Source organism: Neoarius graeffei, chromosome 4 (genome assembly GCF_027579695.1).
Source record: "Neoarius graeffei isolate fNeoGra1 chromosome 4, fNeoGra1.pri, whole genome shotgun sequence".
Classification (NCBI taxonomy): domain Eukaryota; kingdom Metazoa; phylum Chordata; class Actinopteri; order Siluriformes; family Ariidae; genus Neoarius; species Neoarius graeffei.
Genome location: NC_083572.1, coordinates 31,541,030 through 31,564,617, shown reverse-complemented (window position 1 = coordinate 31,564,617; position 23,588 = coordinate 31,541,030). Strand labels below are relative to the sequence as shown.

At 44.0% G+C, this 23,588-nt stretch overlaps 1 protein-coding gene across 5 annotated transcripts in view; it reads right to left on the bottom strand.

The window, feature by feature from the left end:
• Window positions 1-23,588, bottom strand: part of abcc4 (ATP-binding cassette, sub-family C (CFTR/MRP), member 4) — a 289,814-nt gene that overhangs the window by 14,248 nt on the left and 251,978 nt on the right. For all 5 annotated transcript variants that reach the window (XM_060919115.1, XM_060919116.1, XM_060919117.1 and 2 more), the window contains 8 exons: window positions 22,598-22,677; window positions 20,778-20,928; window positions 20,558-20,677; window positions 20,370-20,480; window positions 20,057-20,157; window positions 19,755-19,943; window positions 19,367-19,612; window positions 16,738-16,910 (listed from right to left, as the gene is read on the bottom strand). In XM_060919115.1, the coding sequence (XP_060775098.1) occupies window positions 16,738-16,910; window positions 19,367-19,612; window positions 19,755-19,943; window positions 20,057-20,157; window positions 20,370-20,480; window positions 20,558-20,677; window positions 20,778-20,928; window positions 22,598-22,677 (1,171 nt within the window). The remainder of the gene's footprint in view (window positions 1-16,737; window positions 16,911-19,366; window positions 19,613-19,754; window positions 19,944-20,056; window positions 20,158-20,369; window positions 20,481-20,557; window positions 20,678-20,777; window positions 20,929-22,597; window positions 22,678-23,588) is intronic.

The window sequence follows — 23,588 nt, the reverse complement described above, 5'->3', positions numbered from 1 at the left end:
AATCTGCAGTCTGGTCACAATGATGTTATTTATCTGGGTGTATTGCTCCAGATCCTCCACTCGGTTCTCAAGAAAGGCGATCCTCTTTGCCTTCTCCGTGTTCTGCAGCCGCAGAACTTTGACCTCTTCCACCAGGTCCAGGATGGTCTTCTGCTGCATCCTGACAGCAGAGATTTCCTCACCCAGAAAGTCGAGGGATTTTTTTGATGTCGTCAATCTCCTCAACCGTAGGAGCTCTCTTCGGGGGCATCGCGTTTGTTGTTGTTACACAGCCCGCAGGTAGCTCTCGGCCTGCTCTCGCGCAACCTCTCAGCCCGCTCTCACGCAACCTCTCAGCCTGCTCTCGCGCAGCCTCTCAGCCCGCTCTCGCGCAGCCTCTCAGCCCGCTCTCGCGCAGCCTCGCTCTCGCGCAAGTTGATATCAAATTTGTTTGGCTCATCATCAGAGCCCAAAGAACTTAATCAGGCAACTGAATGCTTAGAGTCAACACTCCACAATACTTTACAGAATGTGGCTCCACTTAAAAGAAAAATGATTAGAAAGAAAAAACTAGCACCTTGTTATAATGATTACACATGCACCTTAAAACAGACCACTCAAAAATTAGAATGTAAATGTAAGTAACCCTTTAGTTAACAATTCTGCGAGTTGGCCGAGTGATCAGCATGTCTGCCTCTCAACCGGGAGATCGTGAGTCCTGCTTGTGATCAGGTCAGACCAAAGAACAAGAGTTCCCTGAGAGCACAATGTCCCCCACTGGCAACTATGCCATAACTCTGGGAAAATGCAATGGAATTGTGAAGGAAATTTAGTGAATGAACATTCCTATTCTCTTTGTTTCTGTGTGTTGAGCTCAAGTGGCCTAGTGTACTGAGAAAAGTTGTTTTCCCATGTTGTAATCGCCTTTCTGTGGCCTTGGTGGTAATAAGCAGGGTGCCTGAGTTCTCCCTAACTACGCATCTGCCTGCACATATCAGAGCATTCCAGGAGCACGCCCTAGCAAAGCTTCATAGAAAATCTTGAGCCAATCACGTACAGATGTGAGCAGTAAGCGAATGCCTTTAGAGTACAATAGATAACAGTCACTAAGATACAACTCAGAGTGCGCGTACTCTCGGCATCACTGAAGTGGTGTCTTCTTTTCTTCTTCTTCCCTTTCCGATTTTATATATCTGTTTTATATGATCTACTATAATAAATAACTGAAAAGACAACTGCTAAGTGTTCTGAAGTGTTCATTAGAAGTTTCCATTACAATTTGGCGTCCCTGGGTGGGCCCTATGCATCTGATCCTCAGACGACGAAACACTCCCAAGGCTACGGTGTGGAGCTGAGAACTCGGACGAGAGACCAGACCGTCAGGGCTCACCGAACCAGTAAGTGATAACTTTGCATTCTTGTGTAAAGAAATTAGTGGAAACAGTATTTAAAAAGACTGATACAAGAGACGGACAGAAATTTGTCCTAGCCAAGGAGGACTGCTAAGCTGTGGTACCATCAATATGTTTGCAGAAACGGATAAAACACAATTTTGAGACAATAAACCGCGAGTAGTTTATTGGGTTGCGTAAGAGAATTATCCGCCTAAGTGACGACTGGGTAACGGCTCACCTACTTGAGAGAGTGAAGTAAAGGGGTGTGTTTCGATGGATTCACGTTCAGCGATTCATAACTGGGAAAGAATTGAATCTTGCTCCCTTTGTTCTGTGTGAACAACTGGCCCATCGTAGGAACAGGATAGAGAGGTTCGATCATGAAGTCGCCAAGACACACCGGTGTGCACGCAAAATATTGATAAATTAACAGAGTACTATTCTCCTCCAAATTCTGAAACCGAGAAATAGATTTTGCACACATGCGTGAGTTGTCTTTGAGGTTGTTGTGCTAAATGACACCTACTTTAGTTTAAGGCAAATGTCAGAAATTGTTTACTAATAAGAACATACTGAAAGGATTATTGTGTTGCATTTTTGGACATAGTCCAACCTATTCTTCTTGTGATCCTAGTAAAAACTCAGCCATTGTTGTCATAACCTATTGATATAACAGTGTACAATGGGGAACAGAAACGGTAAGTTGGGGAAAGAAAAGAAAAAAAGCAAGTAAGCCTGAGGCTACATGTGCTATAATAAGAATTGGCTGTTCCTATGACAGCCCAAACATCCAGTTTATGAAAGCCTCGCATGGCAAGGATTGTTTGGCACAGTTTGACATATGGGTAAAGGACTTAGGATTCCCTGAGAAGGGCAGTTTTAGTCCCAGGCAAACAGAACAGTTAGAAGAAAAGTTGAAACGGAAGGGAAGAGTCTGCAGATAATGTTAAGTTCTTAGGGGACTGGTGGGCATTTCCTGCATGGAAAGAAGAAACACTTAAGACAGAGTACAAAAGAGAGAAACGACAGGCAGGGCTCTCACCCTCTTCTCAGTGTTTGAAATTTCAGCTGGACCCTGACCTGGAGTCTGCCGCACCACCCTGACACACACTGCCTCCTCAACAAGGCGGAGCATCACTCCCACAAATGCCTCACCCACAGAAAGGGGGAGAAGTCGAGACAAAGCCAAAAAAAAAAAAACCTCAGCCTCTGGAATCTCTCCCAGCCTACCAGCCGCCTCCAGCATCAGCGCCTCTCCTCGCTTCTCCATCACACATGAGATCCGGTCTTACATATGGCGACGGAAGAGACACCCTCCTGGACCTGACCACATGCTCACCAGTGGGTCCACAAGGCCATAACCTAAAGTCTGAAGTTCTTCATCTTCCAATGGTGGAAGTGGCTGGAGCTGATAGCGTGCTTCTAGTCCACAGACCCTGGATGACAGCTGACATGAAGGAAAGCATGGCTTCTCTTCCCAATGTGAGAGAGGTAGGAGGAAAGAGATTTGGTAACAAACTGTTGATGTTTTGCAGAGAATTCCGACCAACCACCCATGAACTTCGCCGCCTACTCATGACCAAGATGGGTATAGATTGGAACAAGACTTCCAGAGAGTGGCCAGAAGCCGACCAGCAGATGGCAATAGTGAGTATAGAAATACTTTCACTGCTGTCTGTGTTCGTCTGATCGAAGCTTTTCCCTTGAACATAGACATGACTAAGATCAGTATGTGTAAGCAAGAAGATGGTGAAGTGGTGTCAGCGTTTCTCGCCAGTCTCACCGCCACACATGAGAAACACAGTGGCCTGACCAGGCCCATGAACCTGGCTGCAGTGGAGGGCACTCCTGAGCCTCACCAAGATCGAGCAGTATGCTGTGCATGCAGAAAGGCTGTTGAAAGAGAAGGAGAAGACAAAGTCAACAAAAAGAGACCAAGACCTACATGCCGCCACTCTCACTCTTCTCCAGACTGTTCAGCCTGGACAAAGAGGAAGAGGTCGAGGTAGGGGCCGAGGCAGGATGACCTGGGGTGACCCGTCCTGGATAAAAGGCGCAACCTGCTACAACTGCAATCAGAAGGGACACATTGCTCGAGATTGTCCCCACAGTAGCAGGCAAAAGCAGACTGACGGGCGGACTCCGGGAACGGGCCCCACACAGAGAACAGGGGAGGTAACACACACTTGATGATACACATACACAGGAACATTCACATAACGTTAAACACATTAGTAGCAGCACCTGCATGCAACAGCAAGACTACACAGAACCGCCCGATACACCAGTCCAGATAGATACACCTGAAGTTGCATTAAGTTTGTTAAAATACACAACTACTCCCTTCTCTAAACTCCCTTGTATGCCCCTCACTGTATGTGGGCATGTGTTGATTTTTTTTTTTTTTAGTAGATTCTGGAGTGGGACACTCAGTCATACAACATGGGGTACCTCCAGTAGACCCACCGCTCAGCTCAAATTCTATTCAGACGATGGGCATCTCAGGACGACCTGTAACCGAAACTTTCTCAGTCAACCTCCTGTGTAAAAGCGAGGGAGGAATAGTTACGTCCCACTTGTTCCTTATCTGACATACATGCCCAGTAAATTTGTTAGCACACGATTTAATGTGCAAATTAGGAGTAAATCTCACGTCCACTCCAGATGGACTAACTATTGAAGTAACTGAAATGTGTGGTGTGCGGTATGGGTTTGGAAGCCCCCTGTATGTGTATGTCTGGCGGTTCTGCTCAGATCAACTCACACAAACTCCCAAACGCCTTGTACAGCTCGCAAACTTGAACACCTCATCAGTTGACAGAGATTATATGAAAGAGGAAGATTTGCATTGCACAGCACATGTTCACCAAGGGCAAGATGTAGAGTTTGAAAAGACTTGGTTTGCAGACCCCCATGAACATGAAAGATTGACCCTCAAAACTACATATTGGTCTAAACATTACTGCGCTGTGCAGGTCCATTTTACTCGTTGTCCAAACAGCTGCATCAATGTTCATCGCAGTGTTCTCAAACATGTTATACGCGGCCTCATGTCAGAGGACTCTGAGGTCGGCTGCTGCCAGCATGATTTCTTTGACATCGTTAATTCTATACCCCATGTCTCGTTAGCAAAGCCATGAGCCGCCCATTGAAAAGACGTGGGAAATGGGTCAAGAAGTGCGCAGTCAATGGCAATGAATGGTCCCAAAACAGAGGACCCTAGTGTGTTGTTTTGCCAAAAGCTTGGGGTCTACAAACAAAGTCATGCTACAGTATGTGTGTGCACGTTAAGCGCAGCGTAATATTAGCCACTGATGACCAGGGTCCTGGGGACCCCAGCCATAGTGGCCTGTTTGTCTCGGTTTCCACAGGCATAACTCCAGCAGAGGTGCACCCCAAATTGGCAGGAGTTCCAAATTCCATTTGGGTGAAGGGTAAACATGATGTAGGCCTAATAAAGAATGCTGAACCAGTGGTGATCACCCCCAAATCAGATTTCAGGCCTAAACAGACCCAGTACCCACTCAAACCAGAAGCAATCACAGGTATAAGACCAATCTTTGATTCATTGTTGAAGGCAGGTGTAATTGTCCCTTGCCAGGACTCTCCAGTGCGCACTCCTATTTTCCCAGTTAAGAAGGGAAGAAAACCGTCCCAGCCCGATGAGTAGAGGTTTGTCCAAGAGCTGCAAGCAGTCAATGCTGCGGTTGGTCCGCGCACACCTGACATCTCTAAAGAGCGCTCTGCAGACCACACCCACTCTGGGATTGGCTGACCCCAATAAACCATTTGTTCAAACTGTAGATGAAAAGAAGGGTTTCATGACCTCTGTTCTTTTGCAGAAGCACAGGGATAGATTAAGACCTGTAGCCTACTTCTCCAGCAAACTGGACCCAGTGGTGGCTGGACTTCCTGTTTGCCTGCATGCAGTTGCTGCAGCTAAAAAGGCGGTAACTGCTTCCAGAAATATTGTGGGGTATTCTAACCTCACCCTTTTGGTCCCACATGCTGTCTCCCTGCTTCTGTTGGAGAAAAAGACATCACATTTGTCAGCACAGAGATGGTTGAAGTACTGTATAACACCGTCATACTTGATATGCCTAACATCATTGTGAAACGTTGTACTGTCCTGAATCCTGCCTCTCTTCTCCCTACAGAGGACGATGGAGAACCACATGACTGTGTTGCTCTCACTAACGATTTTTGTTCCCCCAGGGCAGACTTAAAGAGCGACCCTTTAGAGGACCATGTCTGGATTTCCTATGTGGATGGTTCAGCCTCCAGAGACGGGAAAGAACAAAGTAGGTTTTGCCATAGTCTCAGATCACGAGGTCCTCAATGCATCGTGTCTGTCCTCAAACCTGTCAGCACAGGCCGCAGAGCTCTGCGCCCTTATCAAGGCATGCAAATTGGCTGCAGGGCAATCTGTCAGTATTTTTATGGACAGTAGGTACGCATTGGCATTGTGCACGATTTTGGCACCATTTGGAAACACAGAAATTCTCACTAGCACAGGATCTCCCATTGCACATCATAAACTGGTCTCTGAATTGTTGGATGCTATTCTACTCCCTAGAGCCATTGCTGTGTGTAAGTGTGCTGCCCATACTAACAATACTGATCTTGTGTCTCAAGGAAATGCCAGGGTGGACGCAGCAGCTAAGTGTGCAGCCTCAGCTTCCAGTTCACCCTCTAACCTTGCTTTTCCTCAGGTTTCTACCCCCTGTTTACAGCTAGTGGATCTTCAGAGCACTGCCACCCAGGACGAGACACAAGTCTGGAAACAGGCCGGCTCTATCTTTGCAAACTCGGTCTGGGTTTGTCCCTCGGGCCATCCCTGTCTACCAAAACACATGTTCCCTTTCTATGCAAAATTGGCCCATGGGCTCACCCATGTGTCAAAAGGGGGGATGGTAGCAGAAGTAACAAAGAGATGGTTCACAAAGGGGTTTTCAAATTGTGCTGCGAAATTTTGCAACCAATGCTTGATATGCGCACAACATAATGCAGGTCAAGGTATCAAACTGACTCAAGCAGCACACCCAATACCAGACAAACCATTTGATCATCTCCAAATGGACTTCATTGAACTGACACTTAGTGAGGGAAAATGGGTCCCTTAAAAATAAACTAAGCAAAGCTTGTGCATAAACAGGGCTAGAATGGACAAAGGTCCTCCCTGTAGTACTCACACAAATGAGGATGCAAACTAGGCCTAAACATGGGTTAAGCCCATTTGAAATTCTGTTTGGACGAGTACCCAACACGGGGATAGGGCCAGCCCAAGGAACACTGCCGGACACCACACTGTGTGATGATGCAATGTTGAATTACTGTGCAACGTTGTCCTCTGATTTGAAATCTATCCACAAACAGGTAAAAGAAGCACTTCCCAAGCCTGCTTCTGCACGATCTACAACCAGGGGATTGGATAGTGGTGAAGGACTTCCGACAAACCAAGTGGAACAAGCCACGGTGGAATAGCCCATTCCACGTCCTGCTTGCAACCCCAACGACAGTGAAGGTCATAGGCAGAGTGACGTGGATCCACACTAGCCCCTGCAGGAGGGTTCCTGAACCGGCTGAGCAGGAGGAAGAGGAAGGCCTAAGTGACCCGGACACTGGTAAAGCACGTGAGGAAGAAAGGCATCACTGCATGGAACAGTGCAAGTATCACATCAATCACGCATGCACCCTCAATAGGGAATAGTATTTCAGTGTCTAGCTGATAGATAAGTCTTAGGGTTTCGAGTTTCCTCCAAGTCCCGGTGAGGTGGGACAAGGGCTGACAGGGCGTGCCCACCCTCTGAGCACCAATACACGTCAAGAAGGGCAAGGGTTAACTCGGTAACATCACTGAGGCACTGAACAAGATGCGCAAGGTTGCTGAACAATTACAAGCAGATGAACATGGAAGAGTCGAAGACAGTTGATGGCATTGGTTTAGTGGATAGAAGACTCTGATTCCATCCATCATACCGGTCCTGGATTTAGTGATTGTGATGCTATGTTTGCTCCCTGTTTTCTGTCAATGTTGTATGTCTGTGTTTCAGAGGCAGCTGACAAATATTGGTTACTAGATGGTGAAAATAGACCCAGACGACTCGCCTGACTGGCCTCCAAACCCACACGAAGACCATAACCCACTGTTTGACGACATCAGCACAGCTGATATTAGCCCTAGCTTAAAACACTCATTTGTGGTTGTTTTTCTGTTCTATTGTTTCCTGATCTATGTATATAGCTTGCTAGCATTAACTTAAGACGTCTAGGTCTTACAAAACCACCTTAGCATTATCCCTGTACACTCAATGACGTGTTAAGTCGAATCTCTCTGGGAACTCTTACCACTGAAATTGTGTACATTTCTTTCTTTTAGCAATTATTATCCTGTAGGATAAAAAAGGGGGGAAATGTGAAGGAAATTTAGTGAATTAACATTCCTATTCTCTGTGTTTCTGTGTGTTGAGCTCAAGTGGCCTAGTGTACTGAGAAAAGTTGTTTTCCCTAGCCTGGGCCCGCCCATCCTAAGCGTGACGCAACACGAGGGCCTGTTGCGAGCTTAGTCTGGCCAGGCAAGCTATCTACAGCTCTTCCAAGCTCCCGAAAAATTGGGAACCAATCAACTTTGAGCATCTCCAACGGCCCTGGGTAGAGGCGTGTTCAAGGCACTGACGTAGTAGAACTGCAACCGGAAGCCATAGATTGTTTACAGAATCTATGCCGGAAGCGCTTCATTCACGCTTCCGCATCTATTACGCATAGATGCTGTATTGAAAGCATTCAACGGGAAGTTCTCATTGAAAATGGAGCAAAGAGCAGCCCTGGAGGTATTTATTGAAAGGAAGGACGTTTTTGCCTTGCTCCCGACCAGCTTCGGTAAGAGTTTAATCTACCAGTTAGCCCCGTCGCGTCGCATACTTCAGAGGAAAGAGTGATGTGATTGGTTTAAGCTTCGTCACAGCCTTTTCTGGCTTCGACCAGTAGCAAACTGAGGCATTTCAGGGAGGCGGGTCAACCACGGGCTCTGGGAAACGGTTGGGCTTAATATCTTGGCCAGACCAATAGCTCGTAGAGCTTTGTCGTGTTAGCCAGACTGTTTTCCCATGTTGTAATCGCCTTTCTGTGGCCTTGGTAGTGATAAGCAGGGTGCCCGAGTTCTCCCTAACTACGCATCTGCCTGCACATATCAGAGCATTCCAGGTGCACGCCTTAGCAAAGCTTCATAGAAAATCTTGAGCCAATCACGTACAGATGCGAGCAGTAAGCGAATGCCTTTAGAGTATAATAGATAACAGTCACTAAGATACAACTCAGAGTGCGCGTACTCTCGGCATCACTGAAGTGGTGTCTTCTCTTCTTCTTCCCTTTCCTATTTTATATATCTGTTTTATATGATCTACTATAGTAAATAACTGAAAAGACAACTGCTAAGCATTCTGAAGTGTTTATTAGAAGTTTCCATTGCAGAATTGAACAAAATTGCAATATGCATATTACCAACATACAACAAAGAATCCTGCCCAGTTTCACGAAATTCCTCCAAAAATTGTGAGAGGAGTTTATTTCAGAAAGTGTACTCACCCCTTCCCAGGATGGACAGACAGACTGACATTGCCACGACCTAATACTCCTTTGGGCCTTTCAGCCAGCGGGGGATAAAAATGGTACCTACTGCCATCTGGCAAAGCATGCTGCAATACAGATGTGAGCAGGGAGTTAAACTCTCGCAAATCACCAGAGGACGAGCCCCCACTGAAACCCTGGCTATGTAATAGGCAAGAAGCCGAGGACTACCGAAATGGAGATCAGCACTGCCCGATGTGCCTTGTAGCATGGGAAAGACTTTGATTAGTTAACAATATAACTGTATCAGATCAGCAATTAGAATGTTTCACTCCTCTTAGAGAAATTTAACTAACTTCACTAATTTCCACATCAAAATCTTCAACTTGTGTACTAGATCCCTTACCTACATAACTCTTCAAACAGATAATACCATAAGCAATCAAGCCTCTTTTAAAAACAATCAATTCTTCCCTTAGCACTGGCTATGTACTCAAATCTTTTAAACTAGCAGTTATCAAACCCCTGATTTATAAACAAACAAAAAACAAAACCCTGAGCTCACCCCCTGCCAGCTGTCCAATATTGCCCCTTTTCCACCAAATCAGTTCCAGGGCTGGTTCGGAGCCAGTGCTGGTGCTGGTTCACAACTCGTTCAACTTGCGAGCCAGCTGAGAATCAGTTTGCTTTTCCATAGCTCGCGGTGCTAAGCGGAGCCACGTCATTACGTGACTGTATACGTCATTACGTCGCTGTATATGTCAGTTACGTCGCTGTATGCGTCAGTTATGGCGCTACATTTACATAAACCTTGGCGCGAATATCGAAGCAAAAACAACACGGAAGAAGCAGCAGCGGCAACAACAACAATAATAATGGATGACTTCGCGTTTGTACAGCTGCTGCTTCTCATCGCTTAAAAATGGCGATCTTTCGCGGTCTTGTTATTGTTGCTGGTCTTAACAACTCCGCCCCCCCGCTGACATAAGCGGTTCTTTCCTCTGGTCCAGCAGAGAGTTGGTGCTAGCCTGGAACCGGTTTTTCTGGCCCCAGAGCCAGTTCTTTGTCAGTGGAAACAGAAAACCCGGTTCCAAACTAAGCACTGGCCCCGAACCAGCCCTGGAACTGCTTTGGTGGAAAAGGGGCATATGAAACCTCCTCCTTATCTCCAAGGTTCTAGTAAAAGCTATGGCACATCGGTTATGCTCACATCTACATAGGAATAATATCCATGAAATGTATTACTCAGGATTTAGATGTCATCACAGCACTGAGACAGCACTGGATAAAGTAGTAAATGACCTACTAATAGTCTCTGATCAGGGCTGTGTCTCCCTGCTTGTATTACTTGACCTTAGTGCAGTCTTTGACACCACTGATCATTCTCCTTGGTACACTAGCAAATGTTGTGGGAGTCAAGGGAACAGCCCTCTCCTGGCTCAGGCCTTATTTAACTCATCAGTTTGTTGATGTAAATGGTGACTTTTCTATGCATACTTAGGTAAAGTTTGGTGTTCCACAAGGTTCTGTCTTCGGTCCACTGCTTTTTTTCTTTATACATGTTATGTCTGGGTAATATTATTTGTAAGCATGTGTGTCAAGGGCCGGTTTGTGAATGGAGAGCAAAGCCGGGGAAGGTGAGTGGCAAAGTGGAAGCACCCACTGTGGATTAATGTGCTGTGTCTGGGGGCGTCGTGGCTCAGGTGGTTAAGGCGCCATACCATGAATGCGGGCGACCCGGGTTCGATTCCGGCCCGAGGTCATTTCCCGATCCCTTCCCGTCTCTCTCTCTCCCGCTCATTTCCTGTCTCTACACTGTCCTATCCAATAAAGGTGCAAAAAGCCCAAAAAAATATCTTTAATGTGCTGTGTCTGCGTGCTTGTGTGCAGTGACAGGGAGCAAATAAAAGGGGGAGAGGAGCAGAGAGAGGTGGCTTCCCCTGGCTGAAATCACACCTGTCTGTTGTGGCAGTGATAATCATTTAAGTCAGCTGAAAAGCGCGTTTCTTTTTGAATTATGGTTTTGAAATAAAACCAAAAGTGAACCTGAACCCGCCTGCCTGTTCATTCTCTGATCGTGGTGGATGCTGAAATGTTACAGCATGGTATTAGCTTCCACTGTTATGCTGATGACACACAGATGTATTTTTCAGCAAAGCCAGATGAAAGACATCAGCTTAATAAAATTGAGGAATGTGTAAAGGACATTAGACACTGGATGCTTGTTAACTTCCTTCTGCTTAACTCTGACAAGAAAGAAGTACTTGTACTAGGGCCACATGCAGCTAGAAGTAAGTTTTCTAATTACATAGTAACTCTGGATGGCTTTTCTGTTTCTTCGTGTGCAGCAGTAAAAGACCTCTGGGTGATCACTGACTCCAGTCTTTCATTTGAATCTCATATTGTTATATTATGAGGATAGCCTTCTTTCATCTCAGAAATATTGCTATGATAAGAAATAGGTCACTACACAATGGAGAAAAACTAGTTCATGCTTTTGTTACCTCTAGGTTGGATTACTGTAATGCCTTACTGTCTGGATGTTCCAGTAAGTGCATAAACAAGCTTCAGTTAGTTTAAAATGCAGCAACAAGAGTCCTTATTAGAACTAGAAGACATGATCACATCACGCCAATCTTATCCAGATTACATTGGCTTCCGATCAAATTTCACATTGATTATAAAATACTACTATTGACCTATAAAGCACTGAATGGTCTCACGCCACAGTACTTGGGCAAATTTCTGGCCCTTTATGACCCGCCACGCCTACTTAGGTCCAAAGGTGCAGGCTATCTGTTGGTATCTCATATAGTGAAGACTACATCGGGGGCAGAGCTTTTTCTTACAAAAGGCCACACAGTTATAGAATAGCCTTCCAAGTAGTGTCTGGGACTCAGACACACTCTTAGTGTTAAGCCAAGGCTGAAAACATATCTTTAGTCAAGGCTTTTGTTAATAGCTTTTTATTAGGTAAATGAGTAGATCTGGAGAGTCCTCAGGCATAGAGTGTTTTGTTAAACTGGGATGCATGGATGTAATACACGTATTACCGACATAAAGAATCCTGTCAAGTTCCATGAAATTCCTCCAAAAATTGTGAGAGGAGTTGATTTTAGAAGGTCAGCACCCTTCCTGAGACAGATGGCCATCGCCATGACAATCCCCCTTCGGGCCTTTCGGCCTGCGGGGGATAGTAAAAATTGTGAGGGAAGTTGATTTCAGAAAGCAATCACACCTTGATGAAACTGCCAAAGTTTGTTAATAATCAAGGGCATAACTCTGGTAAAATTTGCCCAAATTAAACAAAATTATATAACCGAATTGAACAAAATTACGTAACCGAATTGAACAAAATTACAATATGCATACTACTGACATAACACAATGCCTCTTGTCAAGTTTCATGAAATTCCTCCGCAAATTGTGAGAGGAGTTGATTTCAGAAGGAAAACACAATCATGAAATTGTCAAAATATTACTCACTCACTATCAATTAACGTCAGTTTCCACCAGCAGGCAGGTGTGATGTTGCGTGATGGGCTTTCACCCTTATTTTCCATGCTGTTCAGTCCCTTGTGTCATTTGCAGTGAGGTTGGTCACCTTTAGGTCATTTGTGACCACTTTGCACCATGTTTTACATGGTCTACCCCTTCTTTTCCATCCATCAACCTGGATGTTCCTTATGGTGTTAATACAGCTCTCAACCCGTTCTACATGTCCGAACCATCACAGCCACTTACATCTGATAGCAGTCATGAGGTCAACCATCTTGAGCCTTGCGCGTAGGTCACTCACACTGGTAACATCATCAGGTTTGACACAACACATCCACCTTAGCATCACCCGCTAGATTCTCTCCAGCCTTGCCATGTCGATTTTCCTAGGGGCCCAGCACTCACTGGCATACAGCATGGCACCCCTAACACAGCTACCATACACCCTACCCCGTGTTTGAAATGACAAGCTCTTGCAAGACAGTATAGATAGCAGTTCCCTGAATTTGCCCCAGGTGGCTCTCACCCTAGTGATTGTGGCAGCCTCACAGCCACCACCAGCACAGATGGTATCTCCTAGATAGCAAAAGGAATCCACCACATCCAGATGGTGTTCACCAACCATGACGTGGTTGCATGGCCTGCCATCGATGGGGCGAGCTGTTCCTAGGCATCTGCTGCAGCTGAACAATGGGCCAGAGATCAGCCTGCCACATACATTACTGTATTTCTTATGAACCCAGTGCAAACACCCACTGCAGTAGATGGAATTACTACCAATGCCCTTCCTACACACGGCACATGGATGCTTGCCTGATTCTCTCAGCGAATCCAAGTTGGGGCCAGACATCATGTTAGTCTTGCTCATGTTTACACAAAAACCTTTGGACTCCAATCCAAACTTCCACCTACACAACTTCTCCAGGAGTTCTTCCAGCAAGTCAGATGAAACAACTAAGTTGTCAGCATAGAACAGCTCCCATGGATAGCCAGTGTGGAATTTACATGACAAGGCTTCCAGCATGATGATAAAGAGTAGGGGAGTCAACACTGAACCTTGAAGAACACCTACTTGAAGCTGTCACTGAAGGAGTTGTTGACTCGGACTCTACTTGAAGCATTGGTGTACATGGCCTGAACTGTACTGACTAGCCACTCTGGTAGACCAAGATGTCGCATCGCCCACCATAGCATATCGTGAAGAACATGGTCAAAAGTCTTTTCTAGATCTACAAAGGCAAAAAACAAGTTCTTTTATTCGGTGAGGTGCCTCTCCTGTAGCTGCCGTAGAATGAAAATTGCATCAGTTGTCCCTCTGCCAGGTACGAAACCAAACTGCATCTCATCAATTGCCACCAACTCATGAGCTATTTTCTCCACCACTCTCTCAATTACTTTTAAACAACTGTTTGAAGGTTGTCAAAATATAATTTTTTGTTAAATCAAGGGCTGTAACTCTGGTAAAATGTGACCAAATTTAATGAAATTACAATATGCATACTACCAACATATAACAAAGAATCCTGCCAAGTTTTATGAAATTCCTCCAAAAATTGTGAGAGAAGTTGATTTCAGAAGGTGAGCACCCTTCCCGGGACGGAGGGAGGGACAGATGGAAATCACCACGACACAATCCCCCTTCGGGCCTTTTGGCCAGCAGGGGATAATGATTCTTGAAGCTATTTCTACAATTTATAATATGCATCACCATGCATCATATGTTTGCTCACAAGCTGCCAGCAATATAATGTTGCATATAAAAATTGTTATAACATTGGTTAATTATCAATAAACACAATACATGTATTGTTCATTTTTTATATTTAAAATAATTTATTTGTAAAAAAAAGGTTTTTTTCAGGATTAAGTGCAAAATCTTATCACAAAGCTGTTTCCATTTTGAAATTAAAAAAATCTTTATTGCATTCCTTTAATATTCTGATATCCACAATATCTCAGAAAAAGTGCACTGTGACATAATTGGTATCAATATTATATCTTCCATACTTAATTACTGTCATGTCCATGTGCACAGCTTTCCATATGCTGCACTCTAGCTCATTAGAACTAATTGCCATGCACCTGTTCCAGATTAGAGCGCATTCACAGAGCACACTTATAAGGACTCTCTAAATGCACAGACTTGAAGTATACGCGCTTGTACTTTACGTCTCATGTTACCAAGCCTTTCTGATATTCAGTTTTGATATTCTGATTTCCAACTCAATTTCTGTTTTCCTGATTGTATTTTGTCTCTGCTCTGGATATCCTGTCTGTGCCTCGTTTGACTGCTGCTTGTTATTGTGACCATGATTTTGCATCGTGTTTTGGATCTGTTTGCCAGTGTGCTTTTAATAAAATCTTCCTGCACTTACATACGTACATCTACTGCATTTACATGACAGGATACTTCGCCAACCACATGTGGACGTAGTGGAAGAGAGCAGGCATACTATGTAACGCCGCGCTAGAGTCACAGTGGCTAAAGCAGGATTGGTAAGGCTCCTCCAGCTGCTAGGGTTGGACATTCTGACTCTCCGATGAAGTAGACGATCCACCCAATTGATTTTTATTTCAGTGCAGGCTATTCTACGAAGACCTGGTGGAGCCCAAGCCTGCTGAGAACTTATGGTTGAGATACATAATCGATTGGCTCACTGGACCAGCATGCCGGTGGGCTGAGTGCCTGCTTCCCATTGAGCACCCGTTTAAGTATCACCTTAAGTTACCAAGTAACTTACTTAAATTCCTCTACCAAGCTCGAAGGAAGGAGGCTCCCCCAGAACATTTTTTTTTTGCGGGATGGTACTCCAGAGCTTGATGCAGTGGCAGACAGGGAGGCCTCCGCTTGCTCTAGAGCTTGCACCTGAGGCCAATGCAGCAACAGAGGCCTACGCTCCAGTGCTCCATCCTGAGGCTGAAACAGTGGCAGACCGGGAGGCCACCACTCCAGAGCTTGCTCTAGAGTTTGCACCAGAGGCTGACTGGGTGGCCCTCAGTCCAGAGTTTGCACAAGAGGACAATGAGATGGCCATCACCCCAGTGCTCACACCAAAGGCTGGCAGGGTGGTCTCCTCTCCAAAGGCCAACAGGGCAGCCTTCACTCCAGAGCTCGTACCAGAGGCTGACAGGGCAGCCTCCTCTTCAGAGCTTGCATGCACCAAAGCTTGCTCGAGAGGTGGACAGGGCATCCTTCAGTCCAGAGCTTGCACCAGAGACCGATATGGCAGCCTCCACTCCAGAGCTCACTCCAGAGGTGGACAGGGTGGCTTTTGCTCCAGAGCTTGCACCAGAGGCTGATATGGCAGCCTCCACTCCAGAGCTTGCACTACAGCTCACTCCAGAGGCTGACAGGGCGGCCTACACTTCCGGTTCAGGGAGGACGAGATCTTTGCTCTGACGCCTGGCTTTAGGGAGGACAAGCTTTTTGTTCCACTGCCAGGCTTCAGGGAGAACACAAATCACTCACATGAAGCCTATGCCTGTCTCCGAGTCCATGTCAGAGCCTGAATCCTTGCCTATGCCTGAGCCCATGACCATGCTCAAGCCTATGTCCATGTCTGAATCCATGCCAGAATCTAAATCCTTCTCCACGTCCATGCCAGAGTCCACATTCTTGACATAACCCATGCATTTTATGAATCCAAGCCTCTATCCACAGCCACGGCCCAGTACCAAGCCAAGCCTGAACCAAAGCCTCCCCCACTCCCAGAGGGTGCTCTTTGGGGGGGAGGGGTGTTCTGTCATGTCCATAGGCCACTCGGAGCACGCACTGCAGACTGTAACTCATGCGCAGCACCACACTCCAGCTCATTAGAGCCAATTACTATGCATCTGTTCCAGATTACAGTGCAATCACAGCGTGCACTTACAAGGACTCTAAACACACAGATTTGGCGAAGTATACTGTACATACCTTGTGTCTCACGTTACCAAGCCTTTCTGATATTGTTTTGATATTCTGGTTTCTGACTCTGCTTCTGTTTTCCTGATTGTGTTTTGTTTCTGCCTCGCCTGACCACTGCTTGTTATTGTGACCACAATTTTGCATTTCATTTTGGATCTGTTTGCCAACATGCTTTTAATAAAATCTTCCTGCACTTACATTCATCTACCGCATTTACATGACAACTACCATAATCCATTTTTGTTGAAATAACCACTTGTAATAACTGAATACAGCAATAATATTTTGTATGAATGTGTTTACTGTATATAAAAATAAATAAATAAATAAATAAATAAATGAATGAATGAATGAATGAATTAAATTGCTGCCACACCCTATAATGTCTCTCACCTGGGGTCTACATTAGCTGTAGCTTCATCAATAATAAGGATTCGGTTCTTCCTCAGGATGGCCCTGGCAAGACACACAAGCTGCCGCTGGCCAACACTGAAGTTAGATCCAGACTCAGCCAGAATGGTCTCCAGTTTTCCAGGCAACTCCTCCACCAGAGATTTTAGCTGGACCTGAAAGTTTACACATGTAAATACATACACAAGTTGGGAGAGCACAAAAGAATAGAATGTTTTAATCAAATTGCTGAGTACATGTTTATTATACACTGTCCAGCCAAACAAAAATATCACACACACTAATACTTGGTTGGACCACATTTAGCTTTGGTTACATAATGCATTCTCCCATGGCATTGTTTCAACAACCTTATGTAATGTAACGTTTATTTCCATCCAGAGTTGCATTCATTTTTCATCTAGATCTTGTATTGATGACAAGAGAGTCAAACCACTTTGTAAAGTCTTCTCTAGCACATCCCAAAGACTTTCAATGGGTCAGGCCAGTGGCAAATTCATGTGTGAAAATGATTCCACATACTCCCTGAACCACTCTTTCACAATTTTAGCCCTAATTTTATGCCCGTGTCATCAGGGAAGAAAAAATCCATTGATGAGATAATCTGGTCATTCAGTACATTCAGGTAGCCAGCTGACTTCATTTTATTGCCACCTAACATTGCTGAGCTAGACCTGACCAACTGAAGAAACCCTAGATTACACTGCCTCAAGAGGCTTGTACAGTAGTCACTATGAATGATTGGTGCATTGCTTCATGCGCGTCCTTGCTTCTTACCCTTATGCACCCATTGCTCTGGAATAGAGTAAATCTGAACACATCAGACCACATAATCTTTTTCCATTGCTCCAGAGTCTAATCTTTATGTTCCCTAGCAAACTGAAGCCTTTTGTTTCATACTTTTGAAGATACAATGCAGTGTCACACCATAATAAATGTCATGGTGCATGGCATGCAGTGCCAAAGAAAGGAATAAATATACATTTGTAACTGTGATATGCATCTCATTATTGGTATCACTGTCACAAGACAATGCAGCAATTTATTAATGTGAAATACACAACACAATTCAATGGTTCATATTATTATTATTATTATTATTTCAGGTTGATTTTGTGCCCTTGCAAATATTTTCCTCATCCACTTTTAGGCGTGTATGAATGAATAAATGAATATTCTGAAGTAAAGGTACAGATTTGAAGGGTTCCCAGGCATAATGTATTTTGGTAAACTGGGATGTTTGGAAGCTGTCAGCACTCCACACTCATGCATTCACGCAGGTTTATTGATGGTGGCGTGGCCAGTCGCTCTATGTCCCAGCGCATCCTTGTGTCTGTTTGGTATGGTTCCCTTATAGTTATGTTGTCATAGGTAGTTTTGCTATAGTCCCTGCTTGCACTTTGCAAATAGTGTTGATTTTTTTAACCATTACCTGAAAGAACATACATAATAATCTGTTCTCTCTATCTTCCCCTCCCTCTGCTTACTTTCTCTCTCTACATTCAGAATTTATATATGTGTAAACCTGCTTTGTGACAAATGCCCATTGTTAAAAGGACTATACAAATAAAAATAAATGAACTAAATTGAATGCAACTGCTGACAAATACAGCAGGATGAATTCTGAAGTGTATAGAGTTATATTTTCTGCTCAGATTCAGCCAAATGTTTCAAAACTCACTGAACAGCACTTCACAGTGCAGATGGACAGTGACCCAAAACATACTTCAAAAGCAACCCAAGACCTTTTCCCCCCCTTTTTCTTTTTTTTTTTTAAAGGGAGAGAAGTGAAATGTTCTGCAATGGCCTCCTCAGCCACCTAACCTGAATTCAATATTGCATACATTTCACTTACTGAAGGTAAAACTAAAGGCAAAATGCCCCAAGAAAAGACCAGAGCTGAAGACAGCTGCAGTAAAGGAATGGCAGAGCACCATCAGGTAAAGCCTAGGTCACAACCGGATGTACGATTTTTTGGCCGTGCGATTTTTGGTGTTTCCCAAATTGCTGCGTTTTTTTTTTGTTCGTGGAGAAAAACGCACGTTGGCCGTAAGTTTGTCTTGCAACCTGAAAAAAACGTAAGCGCCCGTAGAGTTTGTTTGACATGACAAAGAACCTCTGCGGCCGGTCTGCGGCCAGTCTACGGCTTGAAAATCAGCACGTCACACGCACGCCCTCCATGCGTTTCTTGCGTTTTTTGCACGTGGACCGGCCGTAGGAGCATGTACAGCCGGTTGTGACCTAGGCTTAAGGTTTAATAAAAAAAACAAAAAAACATCAGCATCTGATGTCATCTGTGGGTTCCAGACTTCAGGCAGTCACTGACTGCAAAAGGATTTGCAAGCAAGTATGACATATGACAATTTGTGATTGTTACTTTGTACAATTACTTTTGTTCCCTTAAAAAGGTGATCCTTTATAAAAAGTGCTGCAAAACCTGTACTGCTCACCCAATTCAAATGTAACCCTCAGATTCAGATTAAAACTCAAAGTCTTCATTTTGAGCTCATATTCATTATTTAATTTATATTCCAACATAATGTGGTAGACTGCTGAAATAATAATAACTTTGTCAACATCCAAATATGTATAGACCTGTCTGGATATGTACCTCCTCTAAAGCATTCCATAGATCCTTGTCTGAGTGCTCTTTGAAGGGGTCTAGGTTCTTTCTCAAGGTTCCAGTGAATAACACTGGATCCTGTGGGATAATAGATATCTTCTGGCGAAGGTCATGGAGGCCAATATCAGAAATTAACACACCATCCACATAGATCTTTCCTTGTGGCTCTGCCAGACGGAACAGTGCAGAGATCAGAGAACTCTTTCCTGCACCTGTCCTACCGACGATGCCAACCTTACCAATGTAACAGAAGGAACCTCAGTTATATATTTAGGACACTGATCAACTGTAACATGACATTTGTTTCATGCTAATACATTTACAGTACAAAACACACAATGGATGCATAACAACTGGAAGGTGTGGTTTGACTTACCTTCTCTTTGGGTCTGAACATTGCTGTTAAATTTTTCAGTACCAGAGGCCCATTGGAACTGTAGGAGAAGTTGACCTGGTCAAAAGTAATCAATCCCTGGCTTGGCCATTCTGGAGGAGGCTTCTGTGTTTCCCATGCTGCTTCATTCTCCAGTTCTGCGTATTCCACTACTCTTTCTACCGAGGTCATCTATGCTTGCACACACATCAGCTAAACAGGTTATGTATCAGCCCAACAAGTAAAATATTTTCTTTAAATCTCTTTCTTAAGATCATACAATATGGATAAAAAGAAGGTCTAACCAGATTCTCAACTTCAGCACTCTGTCTGACACCCCACTGGAACATGCCCATCAGGGTAACAGCATATGACAAGGCTAAGCCAACAGCACCTGCCTCCAAACCTGACAGATACAGCTGTAGTGTTGATATTATGAAAGTTTACACATTAAAATGCTTTTTCTCCCCCCATCAAACATTTTAGAATTGATCTCTACTATAGCGCTGTCTGAATATTTAAAGATAGTGAAAAAGTATTCAAAGGCTTTTAAGTAGTCTGGTAAATGCAGTGGGCAACTGTGCATAGTGTAGATTCCATATAGAGATGATGTCTCACTATTTTTCAGCAGAAGGCATCCAAAGGCAGTAATGATGACAAACACAGAACACATTCCATCCAGACGCACAGCAAACCAGCGTGAAGTGGCCAGGAATAAGAAACAGGCTTCTGCATATAAACATTGAGAATTAAAATGTTTGTTTGACTGTAGGTTAAGCACTTTGTTAATGCAGTTATTGTAGTACCTGAATGCAGGTCCTGATGGGAATCAAAAGTTTGCTGGAATCTTTCCTGAGCCTTGCATGCACGAATAGTACTTAGGCCTTGCAGTGAAGATGATAAGTGAGAAAATACAGGGCTTCGAGCTATAGGGAAAAAAAGGTTTAATAAGCATTTCTTTTTTTTTGCAGATAAATCTAAAATATTCAGATGAAAGACCCCAAACAACCAATTAAAGATGCTCACTAGTTGCCTCAAGTCGCTTGATATCACGTGATGTTTGTAGGAAGTACCGTCGTAAAAAGAGGAAGACTATAAGGAGGGGCAGCACAGGAATCAGAATCCATGGGATAACCGAAGTAGCCACAGCAATGACGCCTATGATTTGCAAAAATACCTAGAGAGAGACATACTGTATTAGCTCTTTGTCATGGTGGTTAACTGTTGAGTCTTTAAAAATATGCTGTAGACTCCACAGTGTTTAAGCTTCAGGGTTACCTACACATCTCCACAGACTATTTTGCCATGACTTGACAGTTTCAGATGGTTCCTATATAATAAAGGCATATCCCATGGTTTATCTCAAGTCTCCTTAAAATCCTATGACATATAATCAGCATATTGGACATGCTAGCCAATTCTAGCATAATGTAACTGAAGGTGTTTAAAAGGTGTGAGCAATAATCCTTTCCTGACCATTCAATTTCCACATTTCAGTTTGTTTTAGGGAAAACCAGACATTGAGTTCTCCATATCAATGGTGAACACAACCAACTTTTGCTCATGGCCCAATGCCAATAGTCGGGATTTTCTCTAATAGTTTCTATTTAAACCACAGGCCTGATTATAAAACAGCAGCACTCTTGGTAACTCTGCTAGGTATTTTGCAAAGACAGACACACATTTTCTGGGTGTTACAGATCCATCCACCCATTATCTGTAGCTGCTTATCCTGTCCTACAGGGTCGCAGGCAAGCTGGAGCCTATCCCAGCTGACGATGGGCAAGAGGTGGGGTACAAGTCACCAGGTCATCGCAAGGAATTCCTCCAGATTCCTTGAATTATGATATTATGCACCGTCCAGGGTGATGTATCCAAATCTCTTCCAATCTTTCTTTGAGGAACATTGTTTTTAAACACTTCAATAATCTTTTCATACATTTGTTGACAAACTGGAGATCCTTGGCCTGTCTTTGCTCCTCAAACACTAGGCCTTTCCTGGATGCTGCTTTTAATTTCTGTACCATCATTACTAACCCCAAATTGCTCCCCTCTCCCAACTTTTTGTGGAATGTGTTGCAAGCTTGAAAGGCAGGAATTAATGTATACGGTATCATCATCCATCCATCCATCCATCCATTATCTGTAGCCACTTATCCTGTTCTACAGGGTCGCAGGCAAGCCTGAGCCTATCCCAGCTGACTATGGGCGAGAGGTAGGGTATACCATGGACAAGTTGCCAGGTCATCGCAGGGCTGACACAGAGACAACCAACCATTCACACTCACATTCACATCTATGGTCAATTTAGAGCCACCAATTAACCTAACCTGCATGTCTTTGGACTGTGGGGGAAACCAGAGCACCCAGAGGAAACCCACGCAGACATGGGGAGAACATGCAAACTCCACACAGAAAGGCCCTCGCCAGCTTCGAACCCAGGACCTTCTTGCTGTGAGGCGACAGTGCTAACCACTACACCACTGTGCCACCCCGGTGTTACAGATGTGTGTGTCAAATTGTGGGTGTTACAGATATATTGGGGGGGGGGGGTCTAAGCCATTCACATACAAGGGTAACTAGAAGGCCTCCCTTGTATTTGTAGCAAATCAGAGAAGAATAGTGAGAAGCAGACAGTGAAAAATGCCCCGAAATTAATGAGTGACAACGGTCAGGATGGTAAAGTCCTTTTGGTCTCTAAAAAAAGAAAAGGAAGCGAGACCTCTTGGTGCAGAGGTTAATGGAAGACTATTATGCAGTTTGAATTTGGTCAGTCAATCATTAGAAAATGGATCTTTCTAGACATGAAGCAGGTACACACATGCATCCACACACACACAGCTTACTTGGATAAAGTCCACAAATGTCCAGGGTAACATGGAGTCTATGTGACCAATGTCCTTTGAGAACCGATTGAGGATTCTTCCTGAAGAAGCAGCAAGAAAGTAAACACATGGTTGGCAAACACAATTTGTGGACATATTTGTGGACTTTTTTTTGAGTATGTTGCAGGAATCAAATTCTAACTTTTTTCATATTGACAAAATACAATGAAGTTGGTCAGTAAAATTATAGAAAATCTTTTCTGTACAAACCCCATTTCCAGAAAAGTTGGGATATTTTCCAAAAGGCAGTAAAAGCAAAAATCCATGATTTGTTAATTTCACAAGAACCTTTATTGAACTGACAAAAATACAAAGAAAATATTTTCAATACTTTTACTAACCAACTTAATTGTATTTTGTAAATACAGATGAAGTTAGAATTTGATACCTGCAACACACAAAAAAGTTGGAACAGAGGCAAAATAAGACTGAAAAGTTTATAGGATATTCAAGGAACATCATTTTGGAAGATTCCACAAAAAGCAGGTTAATTGGTAACACATGAGAGTATCATGATTTGGTATAAAAGGAGCATGCACCAAAGGCTCAGGCTTTGCAAGCAAGGATGGGTCGTGGCTCACCCGTTTGTGCCAAAATTCGGGAATTGTGAATTATTTCAAAAAGAATATTTCTCAGCACAAGATTGCAGAGAATTTAGGTATTTCAAAATCTGCAGTACATAATATATTGTGAAATGATTCAGGAAATTCGGAGACATCTCAGTGCATACAAGGCAAGGTTGGAAACCACTCGAATGTGCATGGCCTTTCAGCCTTCAGGCGGCACTGCCTGAGAAACCATCATGCTAATGTGACAAAGATTGCCACGTAGGCTTGGGAGTATTTTGAAAAATCGTTGTCATTTAACAAAATCAGCTGCTGCATCCAGAAACGCAACCTGAAACAGTATTACGCAAGGAGGAAGCCATTCATCAATTCTACACAGAAATGCT